At 47.1% G+C, this 18738-nt stretch overlaps 1 protein-coding gene across 1 annotated transcript in view; it reads left to right on the top strand.

Annotated features, from left to right (window-relative positions):
- Positions 1 to 18738, top strand: part of Tenm4 (teneurin transmembrane protein 4) — a 388185-nt gene that overhangs the window by 341866 nt on the left and 27581 nt on the right. Inside the window, 3 exon segments of the mRNA XM_060367590.1 lie at positions 688 to 920; positions 5195 to 5349; positions 11618 to 12495. Coding sequence (XP_060223573.1) covers positions 688 to 920; positions 5195 to 5349; positions 11618 to 12495 — 1266 coding nt within the window.

Raw genomic sequence — 18738 nt, forward strand, 5'->3', positions numbered from 1 at the left:
TTAGCAAGAGGCCTGGGGGTTTGTTTTTGGTTTGGTTTGGTTTTTTTGGTATATGTATGTATGTGTGTGAGACGGCACACGTATATGCAGGTAGGCATCAGATATGTGTGCATGCATGTAGAAACCAGAGTACAAGCTTGGGTGGTGTTTCTTAGCTACTGTTTTCTTTTTTTTTTTTTTTTTTTTAATCAGTCTCTCAATGGTCCAGAGCTCATCACGGAGCATAGGCTAGTGAGCCCCAGGACTCTCCTATCCCTGCCTCCTAAACACTGTGATTATGAGGACATGTCCCCCTAGCTGGCTATTTTTTCTTCCTTTCTTTTTTTTTTTTTTTTTCATGTGGGTTCTGCATATTGAACTCAAATCCTCGTGCTTGCAAGCACCTTACTGATTGAACCATGTCCTCAGGCCAGGCAGGTGGTTTTTGTGTTAGTAATTGAAGGAGAAGGGATCAGTAGGCCAAGCTCTCAGGTCACCCACGATCAAGAAAACATCCTCATTCTGCTTAGATTCAAATGGGTTGAGGATTCATGCTAAATAACCCCATCCAAGTACTAAGTGGGCCCAAGCCTTCTTCGTTTATGGGAGCTGGCACATTCAGGGTGGTGTGGCCAGAGTCATGTTGTGCTTCTCTAATTATGGGATGGAGAGGAGAACGTGCTCAGCCTGGTCCTGCCTCTCTTGCAGTCACAGCCCAGCACACAAATACTACTTGGCTACAGACCCCATGAGCGGAGCCGTCTTCCTGTCGGACACCAACAGCCGGCGGGTCTTCAAGATCAAGTCTACCACAGTGGTGAAGGACGTGGTCAAGAACTCTGAGGTGGTGGCGGGGACTGGTGACCAGTGCCTCCCCTTTGATGACACTCGCTGCGGAGATGGAGGGAAAGCCACAGAGGCCACGCTCACCAATCCCAGGGGTAAGGCCTTGCTTTTAAAACAATGCCGTTCGTTATTGAGAGAGAGAGAGAGAGAGAGAGAGAGAGAGAGAGAGAGAGTGTGTGTGTGTGTGTGTGTGTGTGTGTGTGTGATGTAGGCAATCATCAGCAAGGGGTTTGAGATACACACACAGAGAAAATACAGAGAAACTGTTATCATTCCACCTGTCTGAAACAACTCCAGTTAACAATACCTGTCTTTCCTCCTGTCTTTTTTTCTGAGTGTTTGTGCACAGTAGTCACTGTAGTCAAACAAGATGAAACATCAAGCACACTCTTTTAGCAAGCGGCTTTTATTTAAATGCTGCCGAATGGCTTCTTCGTGACAGTAAATACTCTCCCAGCTACTCATTTTTAACAGCTGTGTAGGATTCTAACAAACCATTGCCCATCCTTTGATCAACTCCCCCGCATTGGGCATGCAGGCTTTCCCTCAGTTACTGCTCCACAAAGACACTGACCTGTGTCTTCCTTGCATGTGAGGCAGACTCAGAGAAATGAGTCTCTAATTTTTCATTCATCAAGTATTTGTCAAGGGCACGGAGCCCCGCAGCGCAGAGCAAAGCTCAGCATGGCAGAATCAATGAATCTTGGACAGGAAGCACTCTGATAGGAGTCAGGAGCCACGTGCTCTGCAATGCACGAAGGAAAGAGCTGTACACGGGGCCTCTGAGCCTGGAGACCGAAGAGGCCTGAGAGAAGAGAAGCCGTCATCACCAAGAGACGTCCCTCAGTGGGGCATTTACTGTGTAGAAGCCCGACAGCCAGGGACCTGCAGCCCCTAAGCCCCAGGGACCTACTCAATAAAATGAGGGTGATAATATCATCTGCACCTACCCCCAAGACGGTTCTGGGGGTCAAAGTCAATATAATTCACGTGCTGTCCCATAAAACTATTAGAAATGACTCTATTGCTCAAGACCACCAGATGTCAAGGTCTCGTTCCGAGTGAAAGCAGTAGACGCTTGAGAAATCTACTCTTCGGATTCAGGCGTTGTTACTTGGTAACTGTGTGATGCTGGACAAGTGGCTTCACCTCCCGGAACTTCATTTTCCTCCTCTGTGTTACAGGACTATACTGCATAGTCATAATTCAGTTTAAACCTCAGGAATGTAAACGCCCAGTACAGCCTACTGGGTTCCTAGTAAACACAGCCTCAGAGGAGAGCCCTGTTACCATCGTTACCTGTTACCATTCTGTTACCATAGAATCACGTAGCATCATGTAGCAGATGCTACTGTCCATCATGGCAGACTGTCCACCTAACTCATGGGACGGTCCAGTGAAAGCTCTGCAGGGCAAGCGCTGTGTCCCTGGTGGTTAAACTCCCTACATCTGTGATTCCTCAGTACTGAGCGAGTAGTGGGGAACAAGCACAGGCTTGCACTGTGGTTTTCCCCTGCCTCTAGAAGGCTCTCAGACTTCCCCTTCCAAACCTCAGTTTCCCAGTTTGTCAATAGGCAGGTTAAGCTAAATCCCGGAGGCCCCTCTCAGCTGCGGCCATCCTACTCAGTTCAAATCTAGCAGTGTCTTGCTGAGAGAATTTTCTTCCCTCCTGGCATTTCTCCGTTGTTCTGCACGCCTGTGGTCCCCTCCCTCGCCCACACAGATGGAGTGGCAGTACCATTGCCCAAAAGCCTGTAATTAACCCAGATAGAAATGACAAGGGTGCCGCAATATGCAGTCACTTTGCAGTAGGGAGGAGAAAAGATGTCCATCTATTTAGCACAACAAAAGGAGGAAAGATGAAGTAATTAATCAGGGGACAGATCACTTCTATTAGCCTGCGCAGCCAACTTTGTAAACAAGAAACCCAATTGTTCATGGAGCGCTCATCAGTCCTGGCAGATGGAAGGGAAAGACGGGGCATAGCCAGGCAGACAGGCAGACTCATGTCCCGCTGCTTAAGGAAGGAAATTAATTGACATTCCAGGCAGGACCACGGCAAAGGCTCCCAGCCCTGAAGCTGCCTGTGCATTGGTGCAAAGTCCTCTTCCAGCTCCCCAGTCCTTTAAAATGGGCTGGAGTGAGTGTTCTGGTATGGCCTAGGTCCCTGGAGGCCTCATCCCCCCCTGCCTTGGAAGACACGGAGCACTGGCTGCTGTCTCACAGGCACAAGGGTCATGAATGAGTACTGGGAGCTAAGAATGCCAAGTCAGCTGTTTTTCCCCTGCTGTGGTGTGGGGGTTGGAGGTGGGCACACATGTACATGTCAAGAGTAAACCTGTGTGGGATTCGTAGGAGGCCATGTGTACAATCACATGCAGGAAGCCAGGGACCAGCGGTATCATTCCACCTTTTTTATTTTGTTTGTTTGTTTATTTGTTTGTTTTGAGACAGGGCATGTCATTGATCCAGATTTCAGTGAGCCCCTCCTGTCACCACTTCCCCAGTGCTAGGACTGTAAGAACACTCCCACAGAGAGCATCTTCTGTATTGTCTCTAAAACCAGGACTCCATTCCTCACCTTACCAAATGAGCTCTCTCCCTGGCCTCCCCAGTCAGAAGCTGTCAGTCCATACAGTAATGAGGAAACCGAGAGTCAGGGGTGAAGTAACTCAGCCGGAGCCTCACAACTCAGGCATGCGCCCTCCCCACACCTCCTCAAACCCCTCCCCCATGGCCTAGCTAGAAGAAAATGGAGCATGTCAAGTGACCGCCTTACCCCTTATGTCACCCTCCTTCCTGGGCCTGTCACTTCTCATGGACCTCCACGTGGTTCTGACTCAATCCTGTGCCTCCACTTCAAAGCCTGTCACTCTTCATGGGTGGCAAATACAACCCAGAAATTCTGAAAACACGCGTCAGCCCTAGGCCCCGCCATCTCCCGGGTGGTATTGCCAGAAGTGAAGCCAAGCAATTCTGAAATGAGTCCCTGGCCAGGAAGAATGGCCCCGTGAGTGACCTTCTGACTTTGTGTGGTACCAACATCTCCCTAGGTGCCCTTCAGAAACGCAGGCCTCATGTGAGGTTCCCCAAGCAGCCACTTGGGGGTGCCATGAGTCCTCAGGCCTGAGGCAGAAAAGCAGGCTGCAAATAGTCCTTTGATTTAGCAAGTAAGGAAACGGATGTCGAGAGGTCCAGTGACCTCTTGGAGAGGTCACAGTGTTTCTCCAGGTTTTTTGTGGAGAAAGCTGTCAGGGTGAAATGGCCTAGCAAGTGAGAAGGAGGATGCAGAATGACAGCTTGGCATCTTCAGTATGCCTTCCTTAGACCTTAAAGTGAACAAATCCATTCTCGACACAAAGCCATAGGATTCCTTTTAGTCTGTGCTTTTATAACAACCAATCAAACTGAAGTAATAAGGGTTGGTAAACTTAAATTATGATTGTCTTTGAAGAAAAGAGAAATTGTTACTGAAAAGGAAACCCATTATTGCAGTATTTGTAGGACTTCAGAAACACGTTGATTTAAATACTTCACAATGACACTAGAAAGTGTATTTCCTAACTCTGCCTTGAGTGCTTCACAAACCCAGTTTCTGTTGGTAGCCAAGTGAAAGATAAGAGTCTCTTGTGAGCTGGGCGCCGTAGCGCTGCCTGCAATCCCAGCACTCTGGGAGGCAGAGGCAGGTGCATCTTTGTGAGTTTGAGGCCAGCCTAGTCTACAAAGTAAGTCCAGGGTAGCCAAGGCAACACAGAGAAACCATGTCTTAAAACAAACAAGCAAACAAGCAAACAAAAAAAGTCTCTTGTGGCAGCAAAGTGAGGCGACAGAGCCTGAGGTCTAGGACACTGAATTTTTATCCCCAGTTCATGGAATACTCAGAGCCCTGGCACCTTCCTGGCTCCCTGTTCATCTATAAAGGGGACTGGAAGGGCTGGGGCTGTAGCTCAGTGGGTAGAGTGCTTACCCAATAAGCACAGAGCCCTAGATTCAATCCCCAGCACTCCATAAAACAGGGCATGCTGGTGAACACATATAATCTAAGCACTCAGGTAGAGGCAGTTCAAAAGTTCAAGGTCATCTTCTCTAAAGCTAGAACTCGAGGCCAGCATGGGCCTCAAGAGAAATAATGATAATTTCAGATATTTTTAATATTTAAAAGGAAACAAAAGCAAGTAACAAATAAAATGTTAAGAAAAGGGAACTAGAGGGATTTGGGTGTGGCTCAATGCTATAGCACTTATTACAAGTGCAAGATCCTAGCAGAGGGACAGAGAGATGGATGGGGTTGCTAGCAAATCCTGAAGCTTTCTGCTGTACGCCTCCTCACCTCCAATGCTGAACTCCCATTTGGCCTTCTCCACCCCAGGAATTACAGTGGACAAGTTCGGGCTCATTTACTTCGTGGATGGGACCATGATTAGACGCGTTGATCAAAATGGGATCATCTCCACTTTGCTGGGCTCCAATGACCTCACCTCGGCCAGGCCCCTCAGCTGTGACTCTGTCATGGACATTTCTCAGGTGAGAAGACACTGTCTGCTGGAATTCTGTGTGCTTGTTTGTTCTTCCTGTCACCTGTCACCCAGCCAGCCTGATGTCTGCACCTCTTGATAATGGGGCCCGCTTGGTTCAGGGGGAAGATGAGGAAGACACTGCCCCAACCCAGCCACCCTGAGAGTTCACCATTAGGTATAACAAGTTGTGTGGCTGGAGTGGGGACCCAGAGGACAGTGAAAAAACAATCTTCCCAGAAGGAACAGACGAGTGTGGATTTGAATTCATAGCTCCAAATTTCTCTTTGATAACACACACACACACTTGTATATTTTCTAGAACATAAGCTGCATGAGGTCAAGAATTCTGCCTGTCCTCTCTTCTACTTTAACCAAAGTGCCTGGTCCACAGACTGAGCACAGCTCAGTTGTTTGAACTCTAGTTGTGCCACTCAGTAGATCCCTAGCTACCCAAAGCTTTGGTGCATGGCTGGGTTTGTGAAACCTTTTGAACCCTCTTTCTCAATGAGGTGATTGATGTCAGCATGGCAAGATTGCCTTGAAAACAACAGCAGTACCCCGGATCAACACTGTTCATCATTATAGAGGCAGTGAATAAAAAGCATCCACTTTCAGTAAGGAGGAGACCTGGGTACCAGTTTGGTTTGGGGTTTGCTGGGTGGTATAAATGAACAGGAAAGCAATAGTACTTGCAAAGATGCAAAGATATTACTAAGCTTTGTGTGCTCAAAGAATACTAGAAGCCTGGGGTTGCAACTCCATTGGTAGAATGTGCTTAGCATTCACCAGGTCCTGAGTTCAGTCCCTAGCTCCACATAAATTGGATATGGTGGCACATTTCTATAATCCCACTTTTGAGAAGTGGAGGCCGGAGAACCAAATTTCAAGGTCATTCTTAGCTGCATTGTAAGTTCAAAGCCAGCCTGAGATACACGAGGCCCTGTCTCAGAGAACACTGGGAGGTTGAACACCAAAGCGGAGGGCACTTTGCAGGGAGTTGAGATGGGAAGTGTGGTCTAGAACCAGTGAGAGAAGGACCTCACACTATGCCAAGGAATTTAGGCTTCTGCAGGTAGATGGCAGAAGGCCAAGTGAGACCCAGGGACTGGCTATCTAGTGTGTCCTGAATATATCCTATGATGACTTGGCAAGGACCAGATCCTTTACTGCCAGGTCCTAGACGAGGGCTTGGCCAGAGTTCAGTGGGTGAGCATCCATCCTGCTAACATTATCAGAGCCTATGGCATCTGAAGGGGCTGGCAAGAGCCCTTTCTCCCGGTCCCCCCTCGCCATGCCTTCCTCTGGTACTAACACATATATCTGAACTCCTTCCTCCAAGCCCCATGACCACACTGTTGGCAATCCCGGCACCCACCTCCCCAGCCCAGCCCAATGCCGGTGTGGTGTCCCCCTGTGCCAGCTTACGTGACTATGTGTTCCAGAGTAGAATCTGTTCTCTGCCACTTGACTCTGCAATTTGGCAGGCTTCGTCCTGCTGGCTCGAGAGTTTCCCTTTCCAGTCTGTGAGCAAGCTAGTATTACCCAGGAGGAGGCCACCAAAACCTAAGGGTGTGCAGACAAGTATCTTTGCTTCCCTAAATGGACCCTCAACCAGCCAGCACAGCATACCGAGCTCTCTCAACCACACATTGGAAAGCTGTTTGGGTTTAGACAGAGGCACTGCCAGGCGCTCACACCAAAGGCTTGGAAGGCAGCTGCCATGTTGAAAGGGAGAAAAACACAAAAGCCACATACTGAGAAACTCTGGAGTGAAATCTGTACTCCTGGTCCTTGCTGCCTTTGTCTGAATGTAAGAATTGGATTTTTTTTTACCCACTGAACTCTTCACACAGGCAGATATTTTTACATACACATATGGGAGGCAGCATGTGTGTTCACTTTCCTCTGACAACACCCACCTAGCCAGCTGACCTGTGGGGATCAGGAAGACGGGCACAGAGTATCGCGAGAACCTGCAAAGGGAATAAGCAATGGAATTTGGGAAGAGACAAAAGACCAAACCCCAAAAGACTGCGGGAGGAACGAGGTAGACGAGCAGAAGTCTGGCCTCCATTCCGTACTTTGGAGTCAAAATGAAAACTTGCTGTTTGCCAAGTACTCCGCTAGAAATGAGGTCAGAGCTGAGTACAACTTCTCTTTCCTCATTTAGTTGCCACCATACTCCCTGGGGTAGAATGAAGGAAACTGAGGCTGGGTAAAAGGAAATGCCTTTACAAACAGCCCCGTGCCGGGTCTCATCAAGGATGCGGAAATGAATTTTTCTAATGAAATCATGATCGTAATTGCCTAGCACAGAGCAACTGGCTGGTAATAGGATGTAAATATTAGTTCCCTGAAAATCTACAAAAAATTCGCTTGTATATTGTCTCATTTGATACAACTCCTCCGGATAATGTTGGTTCCTCCGGGAAAGAAGCTTGGCGTAAGCCTGAGTAAGATGACCTGAACCTTCAGGGACTGTGGAAGCGAACAGGAAGTGAGGTGCCCTGCTCCGTGTGCCATTTGTAGACATTCATTCACTTATTCCTGTGACAACACTTTTGTGCACTCTCATCACTCTGTGGCAAAACATTTGGCTCAAATTACCTTAGTAGAGATACAGAGTGCTCAGGATGGCTGGTCAAGGTGGCCTCCTCCAAAGCAGGTCCAGTCAGTGTTTTGATGAAGCATCAGTGAATTGATGCTGTGGCAGGATTATCATGAACAGGAGGAAAAACCAGAAAGGTGTGCCATGGGGTCTGCTGCAGACACATCAAGCCAGGGGTGGGTCAGAGCTGGAGCAGCGGAGAGCCCTGGCTTTTTCCCCCCATTTATTTGTTTATTCATTTTACATCCCAACTGCAGCCCCCTTCCCTCCTCTCTTCCCAGTCTTGCCCTCATAGTCCATCACCCCATTTCCCTCTCCCTTTCTTCTCAGAGAAGGGGAGGCCCCCATATGTACCAAACCACTCTGGCACACAAATCTCCACAGAACTAAGTACATCTTCTCCCACTGAGGCCAGACAAGGCAGTCCACCTAGGGGAAAGAGATCCAAAAGCAGGCAACAGAGTCAGAGACAGACCCTACTCCAATTGTTGCAGGACCCACACGATGACCAAGGTGCACATCTGCTACATATGTGTAGGGGGCCTAGGACCAGTCCATGCAGGCTTTATGGTTGGTGGTTCAGTCTCTATGAGGCCCCACGGGCCCAGGTTAGTTGACTCTGTAGGTCTTCTTGTGGTGTCCTCGACCCCTCCAGCTCCCTCAGTCCTTCCTCCATTCCTTCCACAAAACTCCCAGAGCTCAGCCTATTGTTTGCTGTGAGTCTTTGCAGCTGTTTCCATCAGCTGCGGGATGCTGGACTCCTGACTGCAATCATAGCAGAGTATCATTAATAGTGTCAGGGGTTGATTCTCTCCCATGGGGTGGGTCTCAAGTTGGGCCAGTCACTGGTTGGCCATTCCCTCGATCTCTGCTCCATCTTTATCCCTGCACATCTTGTAGACAGGACAAATTTTGGTTCAAAGGTGGGTGGGTTGGTGTCCCCTTCCCTCTACTGGAGCAATAGTAATAAAAACCTTATCATATTGACATAAAAACAGGCTGGTCGATCAATGGAATAGAATTGAAGACCCAGCAATAAACCCACACACCTATGGACACTTGATTTTTTTACAAAGAAGCAAAAACCATACAATGGGGAAAAGACAGCATCTTCAACAAATGGTGCTGGTCTAACTGGATATCTGCATGTAGAAAAAAGCAAATAGATCCATATTTATCACCCTGCCCAACACTCAAGTCCAAGTGGATCAAAAGTCCTCAACATAAAACCTGATACACTAAATCTAGCAGAAGAGCTTTCTTTCTTTGGTACACAGTAACATAAAGCAACATGCAAAAAAATGCTGAAACGCTCTCCCATTCATTCCTTCTTTCCCACTCTCTCTCCTCTGGGCTCCCTCTCTGCTTCTTCCCTCCCACCCACTCATCAGGACGCCATTTTTTCATCACAATGACAGGCAGAAAGGTCTCTGCGAGTCAGTCCCCAAGGTGCCACAGGACCAGAGGGCATAAAATATTTAGCGGCCAGTGTTGACAAGAAATGGGTTTTAGGAAATTGAAAATTCTCCTGTCACTTTAGAACAAACTGTGTTCTTGATGTAGCCGAAAGCTGGCAGGACCATGCCCCAGAGAGCACCAGGAGTGAGCGCAGCAGCCCAGCTTTAGCTCCGGAGAGTCTGCAAGCTTCCCTGCTCTGCAGATAGACAGGGGCTGGGTTTAGGATACAGGAGCTGAGCACTGGCTGTTTTGGCCCATTCTGGGCATGGCTCCGAGCTAAGGGAACAGAGAGCAACCTCATAAACTGGATGGAGCTTTTGTTGTTGTTTGTTTGGGTTGTTTTGTTTTGTTTTTCAAGACAGGGTTTCTCTGTGCAGCCTTGGATGCCCTGAAACTCGCTGTGTAGATCAGGCTGGCCTCCGACTCAGAGATCCTCTGCCTCTGCCTCTGCCTCTGCCTCTCTGCCTCTGCCAAGTGCTCGGATTAAAGGTGTGTGGTGTATTCACCAACAACTACATGTACATTGTAACAACTTCCCCAACGTCTAGATATCCACCTAGAGCATTGGTCCTTGACATGTGGGTCGCCACTTCATGGGGGTGGCGCATCAGATATCCTGCACATCAGATATTTACATTACAATTCATAACAATAGCAAAATTACGGCTATGAAGTAGCAATAAAATAATCTTATGGTTGTGGGCCACCACAACATGAGGAACTGTATTAAAGGGTCACAGCGTTGGGAGGGTTGAGAACCTAGAGCACCATGTTAAAAGGTTATTCACAGCGTTCTAATTTGCAAGTAAAGTACATGTGCTATAATCATTTATCCAGCTGTCAGCTGTTGGGCATCCAAGTTGGTTCTGTTTGATTTGGGGGCTTTGCTGTTGTTGTTTGCCTTTATTAAAATAGCTGTGATAAATACCCTTGAAGATACTAACATGCAAATTCCTAGAAGAGAAACCTTCTGATTGTATTGTTCATATTGTCTGAGTAAGCCCCAAATTAGACCAGATTTCAGGTGTCTGTAGGAAGCCCGGGAATGTCAAGGTGATACATCTTCAGGTAGAGCTGGAGAAATAGCTGTAAGGAGCACTGGGCAGTGCAGTGTGGCTGAGCCTCTTGGGGACACGATTGGCCAAGGGCTTCCTTTAGTGTCAGCCCTTCCCAGTGTGATACAACCAGCAATCCTTTGGTAAAACTTTGGTCACCCCAGACCCTGATGGCTGCAGTCAGCTAGGCACCCACTTGAAGACTCAGCAGACTCCAGCCACTTCCCCAGCCTGGCTTCAGAGAGGCTCAGTGTGAGGTCTGCGCTCTGAGCCTAAATCCCACTGCAACTCTCTCTCATCCCTTCTAGGAGAAGCCACTTTGTGAAGTCCCACAGAACTTTGTACCCATCAGGCTTCCTGAGCTCCACCGTGCACTCAGTCACCCAAGAGTTCTGCCTGCAGGCAGATACTGAGTCAGTGGGTTTGGGGCAAGCTTGCCCTTCTGTGTTTCTGACCAGTTACAAGGAGCTGCTGATGCTGTTGATCTCATAGGTGCTCCTTCAGAGCACAATCCAGGTGTGATCCCCAAAACACAGTCCCTCAGGAAGTGATTTTGAAATAGCCCCAATGTGTGGACCAGCCACACCAAAGACCTGGCTTATACTCATGTTGGTATTTGAACTCCTGTGTTTTCTAAAGTCTCCAGAGATAGTGTGAATATGGGGCCAAAATAGAGACTCACTAGTATATCAGGCAGGGGCATGGTTTTTTGCCTTTCCATCCCCCACACCTAACTTGGTGTTAGTCACCCTCAGCCTTTCAAGAAGCTCTTTTTAAAATCTTCTGAACAACTCCTGTCAGCCTCCGGACCATCTTCCCCTCCCTCTCCCTTCTGTATACATCATCTGAGTGTGAGCACTTAACCATGTCAGATGTATGGTTGTATCCCTATCTTCCCGAAAGGAATATTGAAACTCAGAAAAGCAAAGGAACTCGCCCAAGGTTGTAAGTGATGGCTCTAGGTTTGGAACCCAAGCCTGTCTCCACCTCACCTACTGCTTTTCAAAACTATGATCCCCCTTTTCAGTTCCTGTCAGGCTGGGTCAAACTGTATATAAAGGTTGTTTGGACACAATGGTGGGTTATTGGGAGTTGAGGGGTGGCTAGTGTTGGGCATCTTGGCATCATTTGAGTGTTGGTGTCTCCATTGTCAGGTTCGCCTGGAGTGGCCCACAGACTTAGCCATCAACCCAATGGATAATTCTCTCTATGTCCTCGACAACAATGTGGTCCTACAAATCTCTGAAAACCACCAGGTCCGCATCGTGGCTGGGAGGCCCATGCACTGCCAGGTCCCTGGCATCGACCACTTCCTGCTGAGCAAGGTGGCCATCCACGCAACCCTGGAGTCAGCCACGGCTCTGGCTGTCTCACACAATGGAGTCCTGTATATCGCTGAGACCGACGAGAAAAAGATCAACCGCATCAGGCAGGTCACCACGAGCGGCGAGATCTCACTGGTTGCTGGTGCCCCCAGTGGCTGCGACTGTAAAAACGATGCCAACTGTGACTGCTTCTCTGGAGATGATGGTTATGCCAAGGACGCAAAGCTGAATACCCCCTCTTCCTTGGCTGTGTGCGCAGATGGGGAGCTCTACGTGGCCGACCTCGGAAACATCCGAATTCGGTTTATCCGGAAGAACAAGCCTTTCCTCAACACCCAGAACATGTACGAGCTGTCCTCCCCCATCGACCAGGAGCTGTACCTCTTTGACACCAGTGGCAAGCATCTGTATACCCAGAGCCTACCTACCGGAGACTACCTCTACAACTTCACTTACACGGGGGACGGCGACATCACACACATCACAGACAACAATGGCAACATGGTGAATGTCCGCCGAGACTCCACCGGAATGCCCCTCTGGCTGGTAGTCCCGGATGGCCAGGTATACTGGGTAACCATGGGCACCAATAGCGCGCTCAGAAGTGTCACCACACAAGGACATGAGCTGGCTATGATGACATACCACGGCAACTCTGGCCTTTTGGCGACCAAAAGCAATGAAAATGGGTGGACAACATTCTATGAGTAAGTACCAAGATACAGTTGCGTTCTGTGAGGTTCACTGTAAGACTGAAAACGAATGAATGAATTGATGGGGTGTGGTTTTTCTTTTACGCATTTCACTTTAATTCAGGACTAAGCATGGAAACCATTACTAGTGATAGATTCTACATGTTCATATTCTAAATGATTCCTCCAAAGAAAGAAATGGCAGAGTGGGAAAGGCATGAGCTTTGGACTCATAGGTGTGGGGCTTCAGTCCCAGTTCTACTGTGGAGTTAATCTCTCTGGGTCTCAGTTTTCATACCTGAAAAATGGATTCAGTAGACACCTACTCAGATTACCACAGGGACGTGATGTCAGACCAAAGTATTTAAAGTGTTAATATCTTTGTATAAACAGCAAGGTGATAACAGAAGGAACTACTCCATGTGTATGATTTTCTACATAATTGAAGTTTTTTTTTAAATTTTGCATGAACTTACAACGTTCATTACATGTCTCTCTTCTCAAACATATGATACAAACATCAACTGGTCTTTCTTTTAATAAGTTGAGTTCATTAAGGAGTGAAAAGAGTTGTGTACCATGCTGTGCTACAGAAATAACTTAAAGAAGAGGGGATACAGAACAGAACCCTTGACCCCTAAATGAACGAAAGTGATTTTGAACTGCTTGTTTATTGGCTTCTGTATCTAACGGGCGTGGTTTGGCGCCTCCCTCCTTGCCACAGTGCTGCAATTGCACTCTGGCTTCCGGTGTAATAAAGAGTTCACTTCAGGAAACTGCTCCCTACTCTTCATGCAAAGTACGAATCTCAAAGCATAGAGGCCGGAGAGAAGAAGTTCAGCTCCCTACAGTCCTAGGCAAATTATTCATCTCACATATCTATAGAAGACGGAGGTGCTGTTTTAATGAATGGGCCTTGTAACATCTCTTTTTCGACTTAGATTTTTTTTAAGCTTCTCCTCTTTGTCATGTTCCAGACAACTGAGCCTGCTGAATATGTCAGCATTAGACAGGCTGCAGGAGGTGGCACAAGAATTTAGTCTTGCTGAACATCAGCTATGTGCTTGAAGCCTAGTCGCTGAGCCAATCCTCACAGCAGGGGGGGGGGCGAGGGGTAATATTTTCTCTGATACAGAAACAGAAACTGAGGCTGAGAGAGCTCGTTTGCAGGGTGTAATATAGTGAGAACATTGCAGGGAGACAGATATTCTAAGAAAGCTTGCTGAGGCAAGAGTTTTTGCTCCGAGTTGGGCTCCGCTGCACTCCCCCTGAGTTTGCAAATCCCAGATGAATTTGAGTCCTTGAACTATAAGGTTTTCTTAAACTAGATAAGCATCAGTTTCTCACAGACATAGAACCCAGTGATGAGGGGGTAGGCTATAATTGATTCTTAAATATAATTTACACTAAAAAATGTCACAGCCCTATGTACAAAGTTCACTAGTTAAATTCCTTTCTCCAAACAGGGGCCTTGTTAATTGCAAAGAAAAGACAAAGATCCAGGAAAATAGCAATTATCTTGATTAACTCATTGAAATGGAAATATACTAAATAATTCAATTTTCCCCATTGCCTGGTGGAAACTTCTTATACATTATTTAGCCAATACAGGGCTTTCTTTGTCAGAGCAAATCTGTTCATGCAATTAGTTCCCAAGGTCACTCCCTCAAATCCCAAACTGACTCTAACTCATCACCCCCACTGTCACTCCACCATCCCCAAAAACTGAAAACCCGTTACAACAGCTACACCAAAGAGGAGCTCTCCCTCCCTGTCCTCCACGTAAATCACAGCCACGGCTGAGGGTGGTTTCGCTACGGTGCAGGCATGTGAGTTCTTGTGTGTGCTTGGGTGCAGTGGTATGTGCCGGTACGTGTGTTTGGAGGCCAGTGAACAACTTTAGGTGTCCCCGGGAATGCCGTCCACCTTCTCACGACAAGGTCTCTCTTTAGTTTGGGGCTCAGAAATTAAGCTAGACTAGGCAGCCGGCAGGGTGCAGGAGCTAACTGTCTCCCCCAGTGCTGGGGTTACGGCGCTCGTGGATTCTGGCTATCCCCTCAGCACCTATAGTTGATGTTTTAGGAAACAGAAACTGTTACAACTCTATTTTTTAAATAGCATTAATTTTTTTTTTTTAATTCATGGTATATCAGAGAACGGAAACACTGATCCTGGGTACAAACCGGAAGTAGAAAGTAGGATACCTAACAATAAAAGGAGACTCACGTTTTAGGGGGAGAGATCCTACTGAGCGCCAGACTCTTTCCCCAATATCTATAACAGCACCTAGGGTTAGCAAGCCCCTGGGGCCTGATACAGAAAGTATCAGGACAAGGGTGGACAAGGGTCTCCCACTCAGTAAGAATTATCATCTGCATATCCCCTCTACCTATGAGCACGTGAAGGCTCAGAACAGTTTCACAACAACTTCAAATGGTGCAGTTGGTATAGAGAAAGCGTAAGTGCCTGATCTCCTGCTTCACAGGCGCATTTTCTATGTTCTTCCTCACTTACCTGCATAGCAGTGATCAAGTCAGTGTTGGCTTTCCAGGGGTAGGCTGAAGCATGGAATCTCAATAAGATAAAATATGGGAGGTTCAGTGATAGCTGCTCTTGCTGCTTCCAACAGTACTGTGGCGGCGACAGTAATTACAGGAGCAGCACGCAAGGGAAGAGATGAAGCTTCAGAAAAAAATGTCGTGACAGAGGTGGGAAGAGAAGAATTAGAGGTCGTGTCTGAGAGTTCGAGGTATGAACCAGGAAAATCGTCAGGTCCTGAGAGTATGGAAAATGGGCTAGGAAATGGGTTGGGGTCCCAGCAAAGTGCTCCAGCTCAGACTGGAAACAAAGTGAGGGAGTAAGACACCAGTGTTCATTAGACTGTGGCCAAGGAACGGGGGCAGACCGGGGTCCTGACCACGAAGAACTAAAGATCGTTCTGAGAGCATTCTGAGCATCAAAAGACTTGATAACCCCCTTCTCTCCATCTCTGTCTTGCTTTCTCTCTGGGTGAGGCTCTGGCCTGCTGTCTCTCTGGGAGTCCATACTCTTCTCTGAGTGTCCTACTTTCTCATTCTCTAGGCTTCTGTCCCCTTCCTCTTGTACCTGGTCCCTTCTGTCCTTTTCTCTGCGTATCCATCTCTGTCTCTCTGTTTCCATTTGTTTCTCTCTGTCTCTACCTCACTTTCCATCTCTCCCCCTTGGTCTCTTTCCCCTTCTGGCCCTCTTCTCTCTCTCTCTTTCTCTCTCTCTCTCTCTCTCTCTCTCTCTCTCTCTCTCTCTCTGTGTGTGTGTGTGTGTGTGTGTTCTCAGTCTGTCTTTGTATACCTCTTTCTAAGTCTCTGTCTAAAATTACATACATACATACATACATACATACACACACATATACATACATACATACATTCTGAAAGTGGCATTACTTTATAAATGATGACTCTACCTAGAAATTATTACAGCATTTTTAACAACAACAACGAAGTATGGAGTTTTGCCAGTGAACCGTTGGCTGAAGTATGGTGTCTCCCTTTAGCATCACAAGGCAGCTTAGTGGGTTCAGACTCAGACATATAAAAGCCCAGGAATGCCTGTGGTGTGGGCTGTTAATGAGACAGGTTATAAGTTGATTTTCTCCATTCTCTTAACAGATTAAATAAAACATCTAACGTAAACAGCATATAATTTTGGAGAAATTTGTCTCAGAGAGCCTGCAGTTGTGGAGAGTCAAGGTTACCCAGGCCCATTGTCTGTTTGGAAAACCCTTCTAGAACACTGCAGTGCAGTGAGTCTGTAGAGGGGGCACCACTGCTTTCAGACTTAGCTCCAGGTCACACAAAACTTAGTGGCAAAGAAAATGTCTTGAGAAAGCCAGATGTGGTATGTACCTGCGGCCCCGGTACTCATGAAGCCGAGGCAGTTTGGGCTACATGCATAGTGAGTTTCCAGCCAACCTGGGGCTACATAGTGAAACCCTGTCTCAAAAAGAAAAGCAAGCAAGGAAGGAAGGGGACGGAATGAGGCTAGTTCTGAAAGTAACTTTCTGAGAGGGAGCAACAGGCTTCGCTAAGTTGCGTAAGGGGAAGTGGCCCTAGCCTCCCATAGTGCCCAGGACAGCTCCTCTTAGAATTAGGCTCACTAACTTTTAAAAATGTATTTCTGCTTCAAGTTTAGGGCTCGCCGCCTCATAGGTGCTCAGTAAATATTTTATGAATGAGATGCAGATCCAGGAGGGAAGGAAGATAATGAAGAAACACCCGCTGCAGTGAGAATACTAGAGTTAGATCCCGGCTCCAGCATCATCAATGCACCTGGCAGGACGTAGGATTCAGTTCACACAGTTCAAATAAAACACTCAGCTTTCAGTCTGTGCTTGAGAGATAGGAGAGCTACAAAGAGCGTTGTTCCCAACTTTACGATGAAAATAAGCCCTACAAATTCGTTAGTTTTCCTCAAATTCCTCCTCTAAGATCACAGGGCAAGCAAACGGCCCAGATCCAAGGACTGAACTCCACATACAGAAAAAGACCAAGTTTAAGCTCCAGCTTACTTGGGCGGACACAGCCAGACTCTAGAAACAGTAGTTCAGCTGGGGCTGCAGAACTGGGGGGAGTGGGGTTTCATGTCTTCTTTATGATCCACCCCACCCCCTACAAACCACAGCAGGGGTGGCTGCGCACACATGCACACTTACAAGTACATGCACACACACACTCAGGTACAAACACACAGACGCACAAACGCACACACATGTAGATAAAAACCTAAGGAAGTGTCTCTCAATGATGGACATGGTAGAGGGATACAGCAGAAGCTAAGGGGGAACACAGGACCTCCTTTGTCACCCTGTCTCCTCTGAGGAGTGAAAGAAAATGGCAGTTGTGCATCCTCCTTAGACACTGGTGAAAATCCATTCAGCTCCATGAGAGGCAAAAAGGAGAACATAAAAACTGCTGCTGAGAGGAGCAGCGATAGATCTTCAGCCCAAAGCATAGCCCTGAAGCTCACCTCCCCCAAAGCCCTGTCGAAATGATGTGGAATGCTCCCCCAGCACCCACAACTGCCTAAATCTCGAAGCAAAAGCAAGAGGCAGAATACAGTAGAAAAGAGGGTGAGGAGTGGAGCAGCATAAGGAAGACGCCCCTCTAAGACAGTACAGAGGGGGACCTCAAGCTGAGGGTGGAATAACTTGGGAGCAGAGGGAAAAAAAATATAACAGCTCTGGCAATGAAGTTTCTAAATCAAATTATGGCTAGAGCTTAATGCCTGTGGTACACTAAGGTTAACCATAGAAGCAGTGAGCCTCAAAGCCAGCCCTAATCCTAACCATTACCTCACACACCCTCACTAGAGACCTCGCAGGAGGAAATTCACGTCACCTCAGTCTCTGCTGTGCTACACAAGATGTCACATTTTCCAACTGACTGTGCAAAGGGGCAAGAAAAAAAAAGTGTAGTCATCAGACTCACATTCAGATATGACACAGATGTTGAAAACACCTTTCAAGGGATTTAAAATAACTGTAATTATATTAACAGCTCTAATGGAAAAGGTGAGCGGTGGACAAGATCAGATGGATGATTTCAGCAGAGATGCGGAAGAAAAAGAATCAAATAGATATGCTAGAGATGGGAAACATGGCGACAGAGATGAGGAATGTCTTTGATGGGCCCATAGCTCTTGACGACACAGCTGAGGAAAGATGCCGGGTCAATAGAAATTACCCAAACTAACACACAAAGAGGAAAGGATGAGCGCACAGAGGAGGGCACTCAAGAGCTACGTGAGACAGCAAACTGTCAATGTACATGTAAGAGAATTCTAGAAAATGTCACAATTAGTAGTGGGCCACAGTTCAAAAACGCTCAGAAAGTACCAAGCAAAATATATATGCACACACATACATACACACGCCGAAAATTCTAAGCATGTCACATTTAAACTTTGAATTGTTTGGAAAAGGGAAATTTCTGAAAACAACCCAAGGGGGTTTATTTTTATAAGAGGAAAAAGGGGTAAGGATCACAACAAATTCTCACCAGAAACCACGCAAACTAAAAGACAGAAGTGCAGGAAGAAAAGCGATCTGTCTACTGAAACGTGATTCCAAAAGTACTGTTTGGATGAAGGTACCTACAGGGACAGGTAAGGCTGTGGGATCATAAAAAGATGCTGAGACCTGTGAGCACGAAAAGAATGAAAGCTTATACTAGCCTTCAGGCTAAGGCAGGAGTAAGAAAAGTTACTAAAGTGGCAGCCAGG

The sequence above is a fragment of the Meriones unguiculatus genome, chromosome 14 (genome assembly GCF_030254825.1).
Source record: "Meriones unguiculatus strain TT.TT164.6M chromosome 14, Bangor_MerUng_6.1, whole genome shotgun sequence".
Lineage (NCBI taxonomy): Eukaryota > Metazoa > Chordata > Mammalia > Rodentia > Muridae > Meriones > Meriones unguiculatus.